At 37.9% G+C, this 20874-nt stretch overlaps 3 protein-coding genes across 3 annotated transcripts; 1 reads left to right on the top strand and 2 right to left on the bottom strand.

Moving 5' to 3' along the window:
- The first annotated feature begins 2414 nt into the window (after nucleotides 1-2414).
- Nucleotides 2415-5566, top strand: LOC133444059 (calcium and integrin-binding protein 1-like). The gene is made up of 7 exons (XM_061721520.1): nucleotides 2415-2581; nucleotides 2909-2943; nucleotides 3019-3118; nucleotides 3253-3406; nucleotides 4910-5028; nucleotides 5161-5249; nucleotides 5348-5566. The coding sequence occupies exons 1-7, from the start codon at nucleotides 2531-2533 to the stop codon at nucleotides 5367-5369; spliced, it is 570 nt and encodes a 189-aa protein (XP_061577504.1). The 5' UTR covers nucleotides 2415-2530; the 3' UTR covers nucleotides 5370-5566.
- A 10-nt stretch (nucleotides 5567-5576) lies between these two features.
- On the bottom strand, nucleotides 5577-9832 carry LOC133444058 (RCC1 domain-containing protein 1-like). The gene is made up of 8 exons (XM_061721519.1): nucleotides 9563-9832; nucleotides 8537-8734; nucleotides 7162-7321; nucleotides 6946-7067; nucleotides 6749-6850; nucleotides 6406-6576; nucleotides 5999-6028; nucleotides 5577-5861 (listed from the first exon to the last, which is right to left on the bottom strand). The coding sequence occupies exons 1-8, from the start codon at nucleotides 9768-9770 to the stop codon at nucleotides 5680-5682; spliced, it is 1173 nt and encodes a 390-aa protein (XP_061577503.1). The 5' UTR covers nucleotides 9771-9832; the 3' UTR covers nucleotides 5577-5679.
- A 541-nt stretch (nucleotides 9833-10373) lies between these two features.
- On the bottom strand, nucleotides 10374-17508 carry unc45a (unc-45 myosin chaperone A). Its single transcript, XM_061722576.1, has 19 exons — nucleotides 17367-17508; nucleotides 17094-17286; nucleotides 15784-15959; nucleotides 15582-15671; nucleotides 15270-15437; nucleotides 14851-15019; nucleotides 14573-14743; nucleotides 14245-14416; nucleotides 13819-14119; nucleotides 13130-13224; nucleotides 12846-12987; nucleotides 12575-12715; nucleotides 12313-12440; nucleotides 12168-12234; nucleotides 11954-12067; nucleotides 11735-11850; nucleotides 11141-11258; nucleotides 10907-11062; nucleotides 10374-10821 (listed from the first exon to the last, which is right to left on the bottom strand). The coding sequence occupies exons 1-19, from the start codon at nucleotides 17388-17390 to the stop codon at nucleotides 10540-10542; spliced, it is 2823 nt and encodes a 940-aa protein (XP_061578560.1). The 5' UTR covers nucleotides 17391-17508; the 3' UTR covers nucleotides 10374-10539.
- Nucleotides 17509-20874: the final 3366 nt, after the last annotated feature.

Genomic DNA, 20874 nt, shown 5'->3' with positions numbered 1-20874 from the left:
GATTTTTTTCTTTGTATTGTTTTGTATTGTGTTAATCTATTATGTATATCTATAATGTTGCTCTTAACTCATAAATATTTAATATATTTTTTGTGAAGTGAAAAGTACAATAATTCCAAATGAACTGCATGCCAAAGTAGCAAAACCAAAATGTTTAACCTAATATAGAAAATCCAAAGGCAAGCATGGAACATGTACCTTTTGACTGCACAGCTTTAGGAGGAAAAATAAATAAAGAAAAGATCAGGAAATATCATATTTTTTCACATAGGCTTCTCGTTTTAAACGCTTTGGGGTTTATGCTCTGTTTAAGACTAGCTTTGAGATTTGATAGATATTTGGACGTTGGCTAGCAAATTTAGTACAGTGAATATGATATTTAGCAATAATTAAGAGAAGGTCATATCATTTTTTGATACACCAAATAGTACATGTTGAATGCTCAACTTAAAGGAAGAATCAACTTTAGCATTTATAAAATTATTAAGGTCAATCCAGAGAACATGAGTATATGTGCAATTCCAGAATATATAATAAATGTGCAAATCCACATTACCACAAAAAGAACAGATAGTATCTATGAAGTATTTTAAAAGTAACCTCTCTTACTTTGTTTGTAATAATACATTTTCTTGACAAGACCCATGTGTTTTTCCAATCCATCTCATTATATAAGTTATTCCTGCAGGTTTAGAAACAATATCTCTCTGTATAATATATCTAATGCAATGATTCGTAGTTTTATTACTTAGTAAAGGACAAATATTACCAACATATACGTCATCAGGATTCAACCTTGGAATATTGCAATTTCTACCTTTAGGAGCAAAACACAGTAACCTTCTAGCATCATCTGGTATTGCATCAAACACAACTGAATATTCTCTAGCAGTAACAGGAAAACCATAGATTGAAAGAAATTCTTCATAATTGAGTAATCGACCATTGTCATTCAATAGTTGACTAACCAGTAAAATATTATTATCAACCCATCTCTTAATATATAAAGATTTGTTTTTGAATCTAATATCTTGATTGTTCCAAATGAAATATTTGTGGGGAGAGAAATTGTGTGTGTACATCATGGACCAGGATAATAGAAGTTGGCTGTGAAAGTTAGATAGTTTCACAGGTAATTTGGAAATATTACATCTGAGCAGAAAATTTTGTCCTCCTAATAAATTAAACAAATGGGCAGTAATAAAGTTCCAAATTGAGTTGGAATTTTTCAAGAAAAGTTGAAGGAAGCCTTGAAGGAAGCATTTAGGGAAGTGAAATCTAAGACACGCCGCCAGAGCATAACTTGTTTATCATCACACCTTTCTTAATATAATGTATTTTCTTTTTCCAAATAAAATTGAATACAATTTTGGCTATTTTTGTGCATATGTCTTTTGAAACATCAAGAGCCATAGCTGTATATGTCTGGAGAGGCCTTCAACTTTAGCTACTAAGGATCTTCCAGTAATGGTCAAATCTCTCTGAAGCCAAAGATTAAATCTCTTTTGGACTGAAGCAATTAGAGGATCAAAATTTTCAGACAATCTAGAGTTTTGGTCTTTTTCAATTATAATACCCAGATATTTAATCTTATGTTTGACGGGGATCCCTGAGATACTGTCTACAACCTTTAACTGGCAGAAGCTCACATTTTGAAATGTTCAGTTTGAGACCAGAGGCCAGCAGGGGCGTCAATTGGGTATGGCAAGGTATGGCAGCCGCCACACCTTGGCTTCAAGGGAAAATGTAAATGTTTGTTTTTTAAATACATTTATGGAATTACTCTGTGTCTATTTGTATTGATTATTCTATTTAATACATATAGAATAACTACAAATGCTAATAAAGAATAAAGTAGATTTTCACTTAAAATAAGTGGAAAAATCTGCCAATGAAACAAGATTCTTTTGCTTGTAATGAGAAGATAAATCTTGTCCCACTGGCAGATTTTTCTACTTATTTCAAGTGAAAATGTACTTGAAACAGGTGAAAATGGTCAAATAACAAGTTATTTTTCTGGTGAAAATGGTCAAATAACAAGTTATTTTTCTTGTTTTAAGTGTAATGAGATTTTTTGACTAAAAATGAGACATTTTAACCAGAAATAAGACAAATATTCCTGGTAAGATTTTGAGTTTTTGCACTGAGCGAGACTGCATTTGAAAAAGTTCAAATTTTCTTGACCACACAGATAAACTCCATAGCAGACTTCTGTGATGAGTATTTGCTGGACGTGTTGATTGATACTCTAGTTAAGTTCTGTGACTCGTAACCTTGCCATACCTTAGCTTCGACTGAATTGACGCCACTGAGGCCAGTGAGAAAGTGTATAGGGACAGGTTATAGCAGCAGGTTTCAATGACCCGCGTCACGATGGAAACTGTTACCTGCTATGGTTACAGGCGCGTGAACGCTACGGGAGCGCGCTCGGCAGAAACCGGAAGTCAGTAACCCGAGCAGCCTCGGGTGGATCGAAAATTGTTAAATGTTTACAAAAACTAAAGCGTAATTTCTAATCCAAACCTTCGAGATGGGAACTACGGCGAGTCAACTTGGAAAGGACATGCTATCAGAATATCAGGTGAGTGATCACTGTCTATGTTAACTGCTGTTTCACGGATATCAACCAAGCGGCTAAAGTTTGGAAACAGTTTCTTTTTTCAGTCGCAAAAAACTAAAATAACCCTAACTACATTAAACAAGGCAAAACAACATTATTAAGAGCTTTGCCTTAGAAAAAAAACTATTTTTTTTTGTTTTGACTTTTGTCGTCAAAGTATTTCTTGTAAGTTAAACATAACTTCACTGGCATTTTTCTCAAAATACGTAATAAACATAGTGAATCGGGGAAAAAGTCTAGATTAGCAGTCATCACTGTATTTATAATGATTTAAACTTCTGCTTATAGGAGCTGACCTTCCTGACCAAACAAGAAATCCTCCTGTAAGTGATAAGATGTATGCCATTTAACTGAACACGTTGTATTGTGATTAGTGATTAATTTGTTGCTGTTTTTAGGGCACACAAAAGATTCACAGAGCTGCTCACTAGAGAGGAGAAAAGTCTTCAAAGTGCCAGACTTCCCCTGGAAAGGATTCTCACTCTGCCCGAGCTTAAGGTGAGAACATGTTACACAGTAAGACGGAAGAAACACGGTATTATGATTTTTATAGCTGCTGATCCTGTAACCTGTTGTGGAGTGACTGATGTGTCGTCATCCTGAACTGACCCTTGTACTTGTTTCCATCCCAGTCCAACCCTTTCAAAGACAGGATCTGCCAAGTATTCTCCACATCTGATCTGAAAGATGGAAGCCTCACCTTTGAAGACTTCCTAGACCTTTTGAGTGCCTTCAGTGACTCCGCCACCCTGGAAATCAAATCCCACTATGCATTCCGTATATTTGGTAAATAAGTTAATAACATACGAGTTGGTCGACCGCAGTGCTTTAAGTGGGAAAAAATAAGTGCCGGTACTCTCCCCCTCCAGTCATACAAATATGGGACTATGTAAATTTGTATATGTGTATATATATATATATATATATATATATATATATATAAACTTTATTTGCAGACACTGGGTCCAGAATACAAAACAAGATAGACAGAAAGAGATTCACTTGTACCCTTCAAATAAGTTAAAAACATACAAACATTTCCTTGTGCCATTCAAGTTAGCTAAAAACATACACACATTTCCTCCAGTGTTTCCAGAAACAGGAGGAGAACCTTTTATCGCTCTGTGTCGTGTCAGTTAAGGCCATAATTAAAACATTCTTTGACTCCTTCAGTCTACACATAAATCTAAACATAAAATTCCTCAATACAGCATGGAAAGTGGGTACATCACTGGTCACAAACATTACACTTGCACTTGTCCATCTAGGGAGTTTTAAAAAAAAATTCTAAAAGCATTATTATATGCCACCTGTAGCTTTTTTATTTTAGCACTTGTGTAATGGCACTACAAGTGAGCAGTGTATAGCGGAGTGCAATATGTTTTAAACAGTGATGTCCTTAACACTATCCGTACACATATGAAACTTACGTGCCAGCATATTGGCTTGGCCATATAGCTTACAGCACTGAAGCTGCAAATCATCAGCATCACAGAAATCATCCCTAATTCTATGGCCCAGGTATTTAAACTTCTTTACAACCTCTAATACTTCTCCTGCCAAGGAAAAAGAGGGAAAGGTAAGCTTCAGATTGTCCTTTGTTTTGCAGATCATAACAACACTCTTTTTAGAATTGAACAATATATCAAAAGAAAAAACATATATATATATATATATATATATATATATATATATATATATATATATATATATATATATATATTAAACTCTCCCGCTCTGTTAAAAACCTCCTGTGTTTACCTTCATATTTCCGTTTGGCCGTGCATTTTGTCCCTCCAACTTATTTCCGTCACAACCGCGAGCACGCCCGTCTAGCTCAACGGGATGAGCAGGCGACTTGCGTACACACGATTCCAGTTGTGGCATATTTTGCACCCACTTCCTACGAGTCTGTCTTTCACTGCATCTATCAAATAAAGTTGCAAGAGCCGCATGACACCGGCCAAAGAGCCGCATGCGGCACGCGAGCCGCGGGTTGGCCAAGCGCGCCTTTACGTCTGTACGGCAAGCTTTGAGCATCAAAACACCTTAATCAACAAATCCAACCTGTAGACTTTGGGGAGATCGGGGGGAGTTACTGACTGATGGGGAATCTGGGAAGAACAGTACCGGTACGCGCCGCACACAGTAAATAATTTCCGGTACGCTGATGGGTAAAATTTAGAAGTGCCGGTACTGCGTACTGCTCCGTACCGGCCCACTTAAAGCACTGGTCGACCGGTTATGTAACGATGCCAATCTGTGTACTGATGAGTTTGGCATTTTCAGACTTTGATGACGATGGAACTCTTGACTGTGGTGATCTGGAGAAGCTGGTTAACCGCTTGACTGGTGAGACAGAGGAGACGAGGCTATCCAGCGAAGAGATGAAACAGCTCATCAGCAACGTGAGTTCAATGTGGCTCCTTATCTTTGGTGGCAAATGGAGGAATAGTGCTAAGTTCAAACAGCATGTGGTTGTAGGGTGCTAACTTGAGGCATTGTGGGCCTAAACTTTGTTTCCCTTGTATATTATTTAGATACTTGAGGAGTCAGACATTGACAAAGATGGGACTGTGAACCTCTCAGAGTTTCAGCATGTCATCTCAAGATCACCAGACTTTGTCAGGTGAATCAAAATCTCGACTTAATATTTCAATGCATATACATTTTACGAAACTCAATTTTTCTCGCTCTAACACCTATTAACATTTAATCTCTCTGCAGTTCTTTTAAGATCGTGCTGTGAAGACCTCTTACGGGCTGTGGAAAAGCATCAACCCTTCTCATTTAACTGTTTAATTTTAAGTGAAAAATATTTTTAGATACTTGCCTTAAATTATCTTTACGTGTGAATTTTACTGCCTTAACTGTTTTATATATTATGTGTGGAATTTATTACTAATTTTTAATGATGGTTTAATAATTAAAAATATACACAAAACATTCATTCCCAAATGTGTTTTTAATATACAAAATATTTTAAATTCCATATGTCAAAGTATTTGTTGGCATAATTTGTACTTCCTGATACCCTGACCAAAGTTAACCGTTGATGTTCATGTGGGGGATTTTGTGGTATTTTTAAGTCCAAGGACGTCCTCCTCGAGAATTGCAGTGAAAGTGTTCCACGGCCCACACACCACGTCAACAACCTGCATCTGCTTTTCCCTGAAAAACTCCACGAGCTGAGGTTCATCCGAACTGACAGATGTTTGGTGTCCTAGTTGGCCATATTCACCTTAAAAGATAATACAAGAAGAGACACTTGAAAATGGTCAACAAACACTTATTATACATTACATTTAGGTCTTATTCACTTGGCAGTTCTAGTGTTAGTTTTTCATTAACAGTTTAAATGCCTGAAATAAAACTTACCCCATCCCCAAGTGTAGAGGTCACCTGTGGCTGAAATGATAATATATGACATATAAATAAGAAAAGAAAGTGCATCAGGCAATGCATGTACATGGACAACAGAACTCCATTATTTAGTTGATAAAGACCACATTGTTAATAATAATTTTAAAAAAGCCCTCAAAAACTTAAAACTAAACAATCATTATAAGATGGAGTATTCTGGTCATAGTTACATCGCTGAGGTAAAATATAAACATGCAACACCTTAATCAAAATAAGGTATCTTGTCAAATGGTCTGCTCATACAGGAGTTATGAAACTTTAACACCATCTATTATCAAAGTTAGCACTAAAAGTAAGAAACTGTACTTGAAGCTTTTAGAAAATAAGGGGAAAAAACACCATGTAAACCATGTAAAGCTTACTTGTTACTGCAGCAGTGTGCCGTGAGCCACAGCTGACTGTCCTAATTTCACAGGATGGACTAACATCCAGCAGAGCTGGGAACGCCTGGATTGAAATGAACACCTCTTCAAGTTTCTCCCCCTCTTGTTGCTCCTTGCAAATAGATGTGCTGGCATCGGGATGCAGTTCTCCTGTTAAGTAGAGAAGATACCATCAACAAGTGCCTTAAAAAAGCACTGAAATAGGCAATGTACAGAAGACAATTTTATACTATTGGGGGATGATTTATCTGTGTTTTTATACCCCACTACTATTATGAAAATGTCTGCTTATATCAAAACTTTCTATTTAACCATTACAAACCTTGCTGACAACTTTTTTGTTGCGAAGCTTTTCTTAGACCTCGTGAAGGAAGTCCAAGCTGGCCGCTCTCATTCCAGCCCCACACATACAGGTCACCGGCATCTGAGAAGAAAAGCCACTGCAATATCAATTTTACCTCTCCAGTTTATGATGTAATCTTTTGCACCAGACCTAGCTTATCTTTATTCAATACTTGCCACTAATGCAGACGGTGTGCCATCCTCCTGCAGCCACAGAGCTCATGGGCATCCCCCAGAGAGCCTCCACTGTCCTGGGTTCCTCCTCAGAGACGAGTCCTCCATGCCCTAACTGACCGTGGCTGCCAAATAAGCACGTGTCACCAAACACACAAGAATGGATATGATGAAGGTGTTAATACTCCAGTGTCTGTTGTGTGTCAGTAACAGCTGTACCTGCCCTGACCCCAGGTGTAGACAGCCCCAGTGGCAGTAAGAAGGGTGGCATGTTCCCCACCCAGTGCCAGGCTCTTGGCTTGGAGTTGAGGTGACAACGTGCGGAAGAAAGGCAGTTTTAAGGCTACATAACCGCCAGGAACCAAGGGCAAATTCACAGCTGCAGAAAAAAAACAATTACTGAAACTTAATATTTCTGATCAAGTGAACAAACCTAACAGATAAAAATAATAATTACCACCACTCTGCTCGCCAGGCGATTCATTTTACTCAAATGCAAGGAGGCACACCCACCCATCTTCACTCACTGGATAAGGGATTTACTTTTTGAAACTAGAGAAAATAAAGCATTCCATGAGAGGCTCTGCTAAAACCTTTTCTAAATTGTGCAACCCTTTCCTGAAACACATTAAAGAAAATATTCAATTGTCTGCAGTCCCATAATCACTTAATCCTGCCTACCAATTTAAAAACCACCATGCATCTTTTCTTCTGATCCCCATGCGTCATGTGTGACAGTGCCTACTTGTTTTTTTTTTGTTTTGTTGTTATCTCTGACTACATTTTGCTGAGGGTATCACTTACTTTATTGTACATACCATGTTTTATATTGTAGTTCATGCATGTTCTGCCTCTACCTAGATTGATTTGATTGATTGAATTGTTTATTTCAAACACATAAAAAAATATAAGATTTTAAAACAAATTCAAAACATACAGAAAAAAAAGCAACAACAACAAAAACGTAACAGGGGGGAAAAAAAAAAAAAAACAGTGTCCGAAAAGGAGCAGGTTGAAGTAAAACTTATTTAACCCTGCCCCTTTGTTACCTCTATCATAAATTAAACATAAATATTAATAATAAATAGCTGCAGTTACCTAACAGGCTACCAATTTTCCCATTGGTTGTGCCTTTGGGAATAACCAGCTAACAAACACCATATTGCCTTAACATAACTCCTCCTCAACCAAATAACTTCCCAGAACTTCCTTTTTGTACCGTTTTTTTAATTGATTTATATTTGTACATTGCTTCAACCCATCACCCAACCCATTCCATAGATCCACTCCAACAACTGAGATACACATGCTTTTCCTTTTAGAATGAACACATTGTTTTTTGAAATTATATTTTCCTCTTAAATTATAACCCCCCTCCCTGTCACAAAACATTTTCTTTAAATTCCCTGGAAGTGAATCAGTTCTCACTTTGAATATGATTTGTAGAGTTTTTAGTTTGACAATGTCCCAGAATTTCAACACATGCGACTTTAAAAACAGATGTTGACCATAATCTTGTTTTTAGTACCTGTCTTTATAACAAAACTGAAAATCTTAATTAAACAAAGTTTTAAAAATATAAAATAATAATTACCAGAGCTGCCTGCCTGAGAGGGCACCTCCATGCTCCATGGAGTTTTATCCTTCTTCTGCAGATCCCAGGATTCCACCCTGTCCGGGAAAGCGAGTGTGAGGTGTGATTCAGTGATGAATGCATCCGTGCAGCCGCCGCTTTCACAACACTGGTTGGAGATGGACGCACCGAAACCTGCCAGACTCACACGGCTGTCTCCTGCCGGACAGGGAAACACAACCAGGGGCGTCAATTGGGTATGGCAAGGTATGGCAGCCGCCACACCTTGGCTTCAAGGGAAAATGTAAATGTTTGTTTTTTAAATACATTTATGGAATTACTCTGTGTCTATTTGTATTGATTATTCTATTACTTAATACATATAGAATAACTACAAATGCAAATCAGAACAACATGATTGATTTCACTAGTTATTATACACTGCAAAAACTGAAAATCTTAACAAGAATATTTGTCTCATTCCTAGTTAAAATGTCTAATTTTTAGTAAAAAAAAATCTCATATCATTTAAGACAAGACTCAAAAACAACCATTCTCACCTGTTTCAAGTAGATTTTCACTTAAAATAAGTGGAAAAATCTGCCAGTGGAACAAGATTTTTTTGCTTGTAATGAGAAGATGAATTTTGTCCCACTGGCAGATTTTTCTACTTATTTCAAGTGAAAATTTACTTGAAATCATCTGGTGATGACTCTTGTTTTAAGTGTAATGAGATTTTTTGACTAAAAATTTGACATTTTAACTAGAAATAAGACAAATATTCCTGGTAAGATTTTGAGTTTTTGCGGTGAGCGAGACTGCATTTGAAAAAGTTCCAATTTTCTTGACCACACAGATAAGCTACATAGAATTCTGTGATGAGTATTTGCTGGACGTGTTGATTGATACTCTAGTTAAGTTCTGTGACTCAAAACCTTGCCATACCTTAGCTTCCACTGAATTGACGCCACTGAACACAACCTCACATTGTGATTAAATAATATGCGTACTTGCCTTGGGTTCACAAGGTCGTGGCTTTTCCCTTACCATCGAAATGCAAACAGGCTGTTCGACTCCAGCTCGCCCTGACTTGAGCAGGTTTCCTGCAGCAGCCTCTTCTGTCTGCATGACAGCTCAGCTCCGTCGGTTCACTCACTTTGACTTCTTTTACAGCCTCACTATTCTCGTCTTTTACTAATCCCTCTTGGACACGTATTTGTCCAAAAGCGTTGAAACCAAAACCAAACCAGCGCATTTAATCAAATTGTGCCTCCGTTACTTTCAGTTTGTCACAGAAACACTCCTGCACCGTTTGTGCTAATAACGCAACTAGGAAGTGTTGCGCATGCGCTGTTGTGTTGACAACGGCATGGTGGCCAATGAATGAACCCGATCTGCAAAATAAAACAAATGGGTCAATAAATTCACTTACACGCGTTTTTTATTTATTTCTTTTTTATTTATTTCGTTTGTGCTGAGTTCAAATGCTAAAACACAGAAATGTATACATTTAATATACCAGGAATGTGATGAAATGACAATATTATTGAAAAGAGAAACATTCCAAAAAGCAAACAAACCAAAAGCACACAATGTTTACGTTTTAAAACAATGGAAAATGACGAGTTAAGTAGTGCGTTAAACAAAGTGTAATTACAAACAATATAGCTGTGGGATAACAATAAAATAACATATTTGGAAAATGAGAAAATAGCCATCTTTAGCAAAAGAAATACAATTTAGAAAAGCCTTATTGGTCCACAAGTGGAATTCGCACTTGTTTCATTGTGACAGGAATCAAAGCTCGTTTGAGCTGACAAAATACTTACGTGTGTTCTGGTTTTCATTTGATATCTCATTTCATTCAATTACTTGATCATTTTTACTTAAAAAAAAAAAAAAAAAGACTCTTGAGAAATCCAGAAACCCATTTGTGACAAAAATTAAATGACTTTACTATTCAAAATAATTCTCCAAGTAGCTAAAACTGCCTGGAGACGCATCGACATAGTGCATCTGTGGTGTCAGGGCTCAGTTCCTGTTTCCTTCCCATCCCTGCCTCTGATGACACCATACTCCACTGCTTGGTCAAGGCAGTTCTGTGCAACTTTGGAGACTGGCTCTGGTATGCCCCCTCCCCCCTTTGCAAGGACAGAGAGAATCTCCAAGGCTTCACTCTCCATTAGTGCCTCAGCCAAGCTTTTCTCTGCCTGCATCATGTTCTGAACGATTACCACTCCGCGATGACGTAGGTCAGGAATTTCACTCAGCAGCAGAGCCTGCACTATCTCTAGCCAGTGGGTTGTCTAAGAAAAAAGGCAAACAGGGGTAATGTGAGGTAAACCTGAGTGAATGATGTTCTTGAAAATGTTGCTGAAGGGGTTTTCTTACAGTTCCAGGGATGCGGGAGCAGAGCTCAGGCTGCTCAGCTGTCAGCATGGCCAAAGTTCCTGCTGCAGCTTTCCTGAGCCTGTCATCCTCTTCACCGCTGTAAAGCACAAGCAGCTTCAGACGATCATTCCCTGTGGCCAAGTACAGCTCCTGCACCTGAGGACACACTGCTGTTAGTACAATGTTTCTTCAGACATGTATCACAAATTATTTGGTTAATAACATGTGACTTACCTCTTTACTTAAAACCAAATTACACATGCACTCTGTGGCAGCAGCTCTAACCAGCTCATGTTCCTCAAACATGTAACCTTCAATCTTTGATACTGCTTTTTCTTTTATTATCTTTTGTCTGAGGAAGAAAAATACTTATTAAATTCAAAAACTCAAAAGCACTATGATCATTAAAACACAAGATGCATTTCAAGAAAGTCACACTATCAGACTTTAAACCAAGACAATTTAAGTGCCAATATGTAACTGTGTAAAACATAATAATAATCATAATCATAACCAGAAGAAGAAGAAGAAACCAGGTGTGCCTTGTACGATCACACAACTGAGACAGCAATATCATTTGAAAATATGCTACATGGCTGGGCAGGGTATTATTTGAATTGATACAATAATTGAGTTCTAATGAGGACTATTCATTTGTCACTGCCCTAAAAAATGAAGAAAATGTTTTATTTGTAATATTTTGACAGTATTGTAAAAAATATTGAGTTGAGCTTGAAATCTTTAAATTAAATATTTAAAAAGCAAAAAACAAAAAACATGACTAGTGTCTGTGTATTTCTTGGTAAAGGGTTCCCTCTAGTGGCCAACCTGAGTCTTTCGCTGATGCCGGAGAGGTTGGTGAGAGCCATGAGTGCCTCAAAATTTTGAAGCAAGGTGCACTCAAGACTTAAAAGGTTCAGAAGCGGGCGGACCACTTCATAAATCTGCCAACACAATGTTAGGAGAGGTTAAACAAAGTGAAAAAAAGAAAAGGTTTCAAGTTGATTTTATGACTAAAGTGCTTTGTGTTACTGGCTGTATGTTTACCCTCTCTCCTGGAAAGGCAATCTCTGGGTTAGATGTAATGGCTATTTTTGCCAGTGCTTGTGCAGCTTTGACTTTTCCTACATCTGTGTTGTCAGTTGCAAGCGGGATGAGAGCCTGCAGATGTGAAATACAAAACATCAATTATTAATCCGCCCGAAACAAGGACTGTAGATCAGTGGGCATGAAAAGGTCTGCATATTTCATGGTGTTCTACCTTTCCTCCACCCTGGGCCACAACTGTGCCTCTGTCTTCCTGCCGCTCCACCACAGCCAAAAAAACTCTGCCATGACAAAGTGTATTAAGCAAAAATCCACAGGAATAATACGCTGTGTAAAACACCTATCTTATTGTAATTTACCTGGCAATACATTCTTTACAAGCCTCAGTAAGGGCAGGACTCTCTTGTTTGACCATACACACCAATGCAGACACCACACCAGCTTCCAGGAGCTTAACCAGCCTTTTCTCCACATAAGAAGATGCATCCTGACATATAAAAAGGAAAATATTCACTTTATAAAGAAAAAAAACCTACAGACATAGGAAAAAGTTTGGGTTGTATTAAAGATACATTATGTGACAGGAAAAACAAAGAAAAAAAAAAAGAAAAAAAAAGGTACCTTTGGATGTTCCTCGGGCACATGCTGCTTTGCATACTTGGCCAGCTCCACCATTTGAGGATCTGGTTTCTCCACATCATAGCTGTTTGTGCAGTTCACTAACGTTGAGCCCACAGCGAAGAGCACAGTCTTGTCTTCTGACTGCATTAAAAATATATAAAATAATAAGACCATCTGTCGTGAATCCAGCTTATTAATTGTTTTTTTTGTTTTGTTGTTGTGTCTAAAACACAAAAAATATATATTCTATAAATAAAATGAATATTGGAACCTTTGCTAATTCAAACATGGCCAAGAGAGCATTCTTGTCTTCCACCATGTCTTCCTTCACATCAGCATCAAAGGTGAGGTAGGCGAGACCTTCCACAGACCAGCGACGGGAGGTTGGGGGAAGAGACTCATTACACAGCCACCTATGAGAGAAAGAGGCTAACTTAAATATTCAGGCCATGAAATCAAGGTTTAACTGTTTTTTTTTTTTTTTTTCAGTTAGATCGTTTAAAAATAGAGTAACACATCTCTTCACATATTCCAGATTTAATATAAGGTACATACTTCCTGCATTGCTTGGCAAGCTTGAGTGTAGATCCCTCTGCAAACTGCTTCATGCTGAAATCTGTCCCTCCTGCTGATCCGAGCTTGCACAAACCCTGCCATTATAGCACACATAAAATTGTAAGTTTCACGTAGATTCAGACTAAGGGATATAAAAAGATTTACATGGATATGTGTTACACAACAGCTGCCTAAAAGACATTAAGAGACTGAGAATGAAGATGGACAGGATTATGGAGTTAGATTGTTGCATTTCAATCAATTTTCTATCCAGGAGTTTTAGGGCTGCTCTGAGATCAGGGAAAGGTCATTAAGACACTGGCACTGAAATATTTCAAATTTGCCTCGCTGTTAAAGTTTAAGTTTGAAAATGTAATGATGTTGTAAACTTATTTGACAGCTGTGAGATGACCAAAATAATTCATGTCTGGGATTTCACATCCAAGAGCTTTGGTTCTGTTAAAAATAACTGCTCAGTTTACCTTTCATTTAAGCTGCTATGAGATCTGTCAACAAACATCCTCATTTTTTTGTGATTTTGAAAGCTAGCTTTCACATACTTCATGCCTGTTTTAATTTGAACCGTTGATTACAAATCTTTTGTGACAAACTCAGAATTAAATTAAATGTTTACTTTACTCAGACTATATTTAAAAATGTAATTTTCTCCAGCTACTTGAGACACTTACCACAAGGGCTCTCACACGTATCCTGTCATTCTCGCTTTTCTTGTAAAGGTCCTTCAGAAGAGCGACACCGTTGGCTGTGATGAAGGAGGCTCTCTTGGCTTTGCCTGCAGCATGTATAAGAGCCTCCACTGCAACCTGCTGGTGAGTTACATCTTCGGAGGCACAGAGAGAAATTACTGCATCCATCATTCCTGACATTTCCAGAGTTCTGTTACCCACTTCGCTGGGCCCTTGAAGGAGCACCGACACTGTCTGGATGGCATGCAACTTGCCATCTAACCCATGCTGGTTGAAGTGTTGTCTATGCAAAAAAAAAAAAAAAAAAGATCAGAATTATTCATGCAACATATTTTTTTAAAGCTGTTGATAATGACTTTTATTTTGACAATCACTTCTAGAAAGAGAAAATGCTGGTGATCAACTCACTGAACATATTCTTCACATAGTTTGTTAAAGTTTTCCCTCTCTTTTTCACTCTTCAGGTCATCATAGAGTTTGTTAAGCAAAACGGAGCAGCTCATTTGAGTGTTGTCAGTGAGAGTTGGTCCCTGTGAGAGCTCAGGAACGGTCCCAGCCACCTGCAGGATTTTCTTCAGTCCTGTAGGGGAAACACAGTACTCATTTAATCCAGCAACAGTCAACCAGTATAAAACAGGCTTAAAAACATATGTTCTTCTCATAATAAAGTAATAAATGTGTACTGGCGTTGTTTTGCATCTATCAAAGCAATAGACTTTGCAGACGTGTTTCATACCCTGGTCTATCACCCATAAGGTGAGAGAGTTGTCAGAGGTTTTCATGGACTTTCGAGGCACTTGTTTGACCAGAAGGTTAATGGCGCTGTCTCTGCCCGGGCCTGACACATTAGATGCTGGTATCATTTCCAAAAGATGGCGTAACATTGAACGTAGCTCTTTGGAAGGCTCTGTGCAAAATTCATAGAAATAATCAACAAACAGCTGACAAACACAAAAGCATGTTGTATCTCAACATCCAAAGTTCAGATATAAACAACAAATGTGTCAAACTCACCAGGAAGTATAGCTTCATCTTTGCCTTTAATGTCTCTGTTCATGCCCTCAGTCAAAGCCTCAAACATCACCTGCAGCAGGTGGCAGGCAGCCAGAGACACAGTGGAGGCTCCTGAACCCATTACTGCGCACAGTTGGTCCATTCCCAACTCATTCACTATAGCCATAGTCTGGCAATAAAACAGCAAATGTCAGCATTAAAAATCCAAACAAACCCATCCATTTTAAGTGTTGAAATCATGTTTTGTACATATGAATTTTATCTGATGATAACCTGTGAACAAGACTTATAACACTTGTTATATGGCTATTACTATGACTACTATTACTATGCACTGCCCACCTTAACAATGTTTCCGATAAAAACACCACTTTAAAGATGATACACTGGCTAACTTTAGAGTGAGCCGTTGCACTTACTCTCGACTGATGTCCCGTGCACAAGCCTACTAATGTCCTGAGGGCAGAAAGGATGACATCCTCCTGCTTTGACTGAAGAAGCTTCTGAATGAGCTTCACTCCATCGTTGCGGAAGATTTGCTCGGCTCCTGCCTCTTCTCGAGATAATACCACTAGATTCTGAGCTGCCTGAAAATGGGTTGGGAATTTTAAAATTTTATTAAAAAAAAAACAACTTTTTGATTTATTTTCCTTTCACATATGCAAGAAGAAAATCTAAATATATTAAGAAAGAAAGAGTGATATTTGTTTGGACATAGGAACCTTGCTAACCTTCTGTCGATCACACTCTTTGGAAGAAGCGTCCAAGAGGAGGGAAAACATCTGCTGCACACGAGCATCTGTGGAGTTTAGTTGTTGTGACTAAAGGGTTGAGAGGAAAAAATAAAACTTTGATGAGTGAAAGTTTCATGAAGATTCTGCTCCAAATACAATAGGAAAAAAAAAATCCACGGCCTTGTCAATGCCACTTTACCTTTTGCTGAATCTGTGCTCCCAGCTGTCTGAGCAGATCCTGGAAAGCTTTGTTTTTGGGCTCCAACTGAGCGCACCTCTGAGCATCCAAAAAAGCCTGGTCAAGCCTACCAAGCTTCTGAAAGGCCTGGGCTCTCCGAAACCTAGCTTTCACATCGCCGGGGTCAGTTTCAAGTGCTGAAAAAGGAAAGGGACGACATTCACTGTAGCAATAGAGACGCGCACACATTTGACAGAACTCATGCTGACGGATCATTTCTGTGGAGTATCATAGTTACTTGTGTTAATGTACACTAAACAACAGTGTTCAGTAAGTGAACCATAACTCAGCGTTAACTCGCTGTTGCCTACGCTTAAATAGAGTCCATTGTTCTATTTGAAATAAAACAGGCATTGGGACAATTGCATTTGTGTATTCTGGTTGCTCCTCATCATGAAGATCAGCGCTTGTATCCAAGCATTCACTGGTCTACGTGTTTCATATCTGTCCCAGATTGACACATGTAAACCAATAAACACTTGAGATACAAGAGTGAATGATTTGTAGTTCATTAGTGTGGTGGTTCAACTATTGTTTGATGCTTAATAATAATACAGATTGTGAAAATTTTTCAGTGAGTACATCAGAGGGACAGCACATGTTAGAGGCTTTGGAGATAAAGTCAGGGAGGCCAGACTGAGATGGTTTGGACATGTCCAGAGGAGAGATAGTGAATATATCGGTAGAACGATGCTGAGTTATGAACTGCCAAGCAGGAGGCTCAGAGGAAAACCAAAGAGGAGGTTTATAAATGTAGTGAAAGAGGACATGAAGGTATTTGGGGTAAGAGAAGAGGATGCAGAAGACAGGCTCAGATGGAGGCAACTGATTCGCTGTGGCGACCCCTGAAGGGAAAAGCCGAAAGCAAAAGAAGAAGAAGAAGAGGAAGAAGTGCAATTTTTTCAGCTTGAGCATAGACAGCAAAGGAATCCAAAGTGTTGTCTCACGATCAATTAGTAACCCAATTCTTATTCTACCTAAAATGTTGCAATCTTTAGTTTATGATTTAATCTGATCAGTTTATTTCTATATTTTTTCTTAATGTTCATGCTTTGTGGCAACCATCCAAATTCGGGGATCTAGTTTGCATGATGTACAGCCCCTGATATGAACATTTGCAAGTGACCATAAAAAGTATTGGACAGCCTGTACAGCAGGTAACTGAAGCGTGGTCTCAGCAATTCAAAATTACACATGTGTGATTATTATTATCAATATAGATGGTATCTTATTCCGTGTTTTGGTGAATAATGCAACACAGACAGACCAACCTCTGGAGGCATCAGCCTCAGCTTTGCTGTAGTCCTCCAGCTTCAGGTAGCAGGCAGAGCGGTTACGGTACAGAACTGCATGGTCTGCCGGGCTGTCTGTCAGCTTCAGGGCTTTGGTGTAGCTGCACAGAGCGCCCTGCACGTCTCCTGCCTTGAAGCAGGTGTTTCCCTTTTCCTTTAGGGCCAAATGGTCCTAAATTCAGGAGGAAAGGTGAGCAACGGACTTCAAGGATTAGGAAGAAGAGCTTCTAGAAAATGCTATTATTCCCTTACCTTTTCTTTCGCACTCTCACACATCTTCAATGTTTGCGATACAATTTCGGAGTGGTTTAGTACGATGGATTTTCAGTTTAATATCACTATTTTCACACAACTTTCATCAAACATGCTGGTTATCCTGCCCCTCTTCCGGGTATCCGCTGCACGGCGATGACGTCGACACGTAAGCCCCGCCCCTATCCTCCCACCAGACATGACCATAAAAGGAATGAAGGAGCGAAATCATCCCTCCTTTCTTTATTTGGTTACACATCCATCCCTTGGCTTTCTACAGTTTGCACATACAAGGAAGGTTATTTTAAGATACTTGTGTAAGACATTAAAGAGAATAAGATGCATAAGAAATTATTTCTAATGCATTCAGTTGGAGTAAGTATTTTATGTGAGGCTTTATAAAGGACATAGTACATAGTGTCAGCTAGGATGAGCTGTTTAAGACCTTTTTTTAAAAAATGGTATTTATTTGGTAGGGACAATGCACATGAATTAATATTTCTGACTATTTTTCATCTGTTGTCCCTTGAACAGGACTGACGCATGTATACAAAAATTATTGAGTGATTGGATGGATCTATCTATAACTAGCTGTACTCTTATGTAGCACAGATAAGTAAAACCACTGAAGTTGGGGTTGTATGCCACTCTTTGTATCAGTCCCCCTGAAAACTCTGTAGTTAAGTTAAGCACTATTATTCTTGAGTCTGTTGCCTTGGAGGCCAGGTAGATCCCATACCTGTTTGGACTCTCACATTACCATGGGAGCTTTGTTAATTGAAAATAATATCCAGCCTGGACAATGGGTGTTTGTCTCCCAGGGGCAGGGCTTTCTGTGAAACCCCACGCATAAGAGATAACTGCGGGAGATCCATGAGGCTCGGTGACACGGCCAGGGACACAGCAGAGACTTCCAGCATTCAAACTCAAAAGCAGCTGTGCAAACATTTGTTCCATATCGCCAGTGTGTTTGGTGGGAGATTATGCTGTCATCACTGGTACACTCTTGAGAGCCGAACCTAATAACTATGTCATACACCTTAATCATTGCTTCTTAAATGTTTTAATAGTTTTTGTAGATCCCATTAAAGTAAGCTGTCTCCATGGAATGGACTCAAAATAAATTAACTCCATCTGGTCATGTCAGCATGTCCCGACTGATTTATTATTGAAGCGTTAGCTCATCTCCTGTTCTAATAAACACAAAAGATTACTGAATGGGCCAACAATGGGACTCACCATTATATTTACCGCTTGTCAAGGGTTGTTCACCTGCACTTTGTTTGAATTTTGCTCTCAGATTTTATGTCTGGAGGTCAGATAGAACAGTCACAGGAATGCCTCTGAAAAAGCCCAATAAAAGCACATCCTGCGATCAATTTTTAAAGACCTGCATTTGTTGCAAGCACTCAGTATAAAGGACAAAATAGTGAACCTTTTGTCCCATTGACTGGTAGATTACCTAACTGAGCATGTTTATATTTGAGTTATCTTTACATTGTTAGCAGTTATTTAGCAATTTATCTCAAACATTACAGCAATAAACTCAAAAGTTGCCTCATTCCACTCGCCTCAGTCTCCCTTATACTTTTTTTGCTTTTTCTAAACATTAAAAAATTAATTTGGAAACATTTTTATGCCTGATTGGGTCAACTTTGAACAAATTTGGTATCTGACTGAATAGTGCCACATTTTTGAATTCTGGGCTTTGTTTATAGCAACAAGTAATTGTAAGAGTTACTTGCTATGACCTGATCTAAATACCAACCACTACCCCCCTAATGTAACCGTTTTATATATTTATAATCTATTTATTATATTGGCAGAACTCAAAGTGTTAAAAGCATTTTTTGGATTAAGGTTTAATAATTATGAGTGTTTTAACTAAATGACTACTATAGTATTTTGCATGACTATACTTTGAAATATCATATGGATATTTAAAAAAAGTATAATCTGTTTAGCTGGGAAAATCTTATTGAATACAAAAATCTCTGCTTGGTTTTTAAAATCATGCACGGGTTAGCTCCTCCTCCTCTATCTAGGTTCGTCAAACTCAAATCTACCTCAACCAGGGTTACTAGAGGTGCAGCTAGGGGTGACTGCACATGCCCATTTAGAATCAGTGCATTGAGACAGGGAGTCTTTCCTTCAACGCATCCCGTCAGTGGAATTCAGTGACACAATCAATTAGAGAGTCCCCATCCTACTACTCATTCTCAAAAGTAGTGTTAAGAAGTGGCTCCTGGAGAACCAACAGTGTCAACACTGATATGCTGTGTGTGTGTGTGTGTGTGTGTGTGTGTGTGTGTGTGTGTGTGTGTGTGTGTGTGTGTGTGTGTGTGTGTGTGTGTGTGTGAGAGTGAGAGAGATAGAGAGAGACTGCCTGTTTTTAGCCATCATTTTAACATTTTATGTATATTTGATTTTATGTATATAGGTGTGTTACTGTGTAGAGTAAGTTCTAGGTCTATGTTATATGTACTGTGCACTTGTAATTGTGACTTCTTCTTTTACTCTGTTGACATCAACCTGACAAGGGACTGCAGATGAAAATTAGCCTGATGGCTATATCTGCCATATTTACATTTATGTACAGGACTGTCTCGGAAAATTAGAATATTGTAATTTTCTGTAATGCAATTACAAAAACAAAAATGTCATACATTCTGGATTCATTACAAATCAACTGAAATATTGCAAGCCTTTTATTATTTTAATATTGCTGATCATGGCTTACAGCTTAAGAAAACTCAAATATCCTATCTCAAAAAATTAGAATATTCTGGGAATCTAAAATCTTAAACTCTAAGCCATAATCAGCAATATTAAAATAATAAAAGGCTTGCAATATTTCAGTTGACTTGTAATGAATCCAGAATGTATGATATTTTTGTTTTTTTAATTGCATTACAGAAAATAAAGAACTATCACAATATTCTAATTTTCTGAGACAGTCCTGTATGTACTTTTTTAAATGTTTATGCGCTGTCCCTATTCTAAATAAATAAATTAAAAATAAATAGATATATGTGTTTACTGAAACAGTTCCGTTGTCACAGCTCGTATCTTGACAAACTGAGTTAACACAAATCTAAAGCAATTTACAAACCCCCCCTTTTTTTTTTTTTTAGTTTAGTTTAGTTTATTTCGGTCATGACATCACTAAAAAAAAAGAATAAAAATGACAACAAGAAAACTAATACACTGTTCAAAGAAAACATTACAAAAAATGTCCAATATACAAATACCATCTAGACCGAAAAAGGTGTAGGCTGAAGCAAAGCTTATTATTTGCCTACCCTCAAAAAGATTAATTAAAGTAATGAAATGAAAGCAAGAAGTAAGAGAAAAGACTGACAGTAAAACAAATTGCCTCCATGGGGATAACAACATTTCCTCAAGAAATAAAAAAAATTAAAAATAAAGGTGCAGTCTACATGTTACCTTCATCCTTAAAAAAATCTAATCCATCCATCCATCCATTATCTATACCCGCTTTATCCCT

This window comes from Cololabis saira, chromosome 5 (assembly GCF_033807715.1).
Source record: "Cololabis saira isolate AMF1-May2022 chromosome 5, fColSai1.1, whole genome shotgun sequence".
Taxonomy (NCBI): domain Eukaryota; kingdom Metazoa; phylum Chordata; class Actinopteri; order Beloniformes; family Belonidae; genus Cololabis; species Cololabis saira.
The sequence above is the reverse complement of the archived record's forward strand: the minus strand, read 5'-3'. Positions and strand labels throughout refer to the sequence as shown.

Coding starts and splice junctions, on each gene's coding strand:
- LOC133444059 (XM_061721520.1), top strand. CDS start 2,531: ATGGGAACTACGGCGAGTCAACTTGGAAAGGACATGCTATCAGAATAT. Junction 3,119..3,252: donor TCACTCTGCCCGAGCTTAAG/GTGAGAACATGT, acceptor TTTCCATCCCAG/TCCAACCCTTTCAAAGACAG. Junction 5,250..5,347: donor AGATCACCAGACTTTGTCAG/GTGAATCAAAAT, acceptor ATCTCTCTGCAG/TTCTTTTAAGATCGTGCTGT.
- LOC133444058 (XM_061721519.1), bottom strand. CDS start 9,770: ATGCGCTGGTTTGGTTTTGGTTTCAACGCTTTTGGACAAATACGTGTC. Junction 8,735..9,562: donor AGCCTGTTTGCATTTCGATG/GTAAGGGAAAAG, acceptor CCTGTCCGGCAG/GAGACAGCCGTGTGAGTCTG. Junction 5,862..5,998: donor CCTCTACACTTGGGGATGGG/GTAAGTTTTATT, acceptor TTATCTTTTAAG/GTGAATATGGCCAACTAGGA.
- unc45a (XM_061722576.1), bottom strand. CDS start 17,390: ATGTGTGAGAGTGCGAAAGAAAAG. Junction 15,672..15,783: donor GAGCACAGATTCAGCAAAAG/GTAAAGTGGCAT, acceptor TCAACCCTTTAG/TCACAACAACTAAACTCCAC. Junction 13,225..13,818: donor TACGTGTGAGAGCCCTTGTG/GTAAGTGTCTCA, acceptor CTATAATGGCAG/GGTTTGTGCAAGCTCGGATC.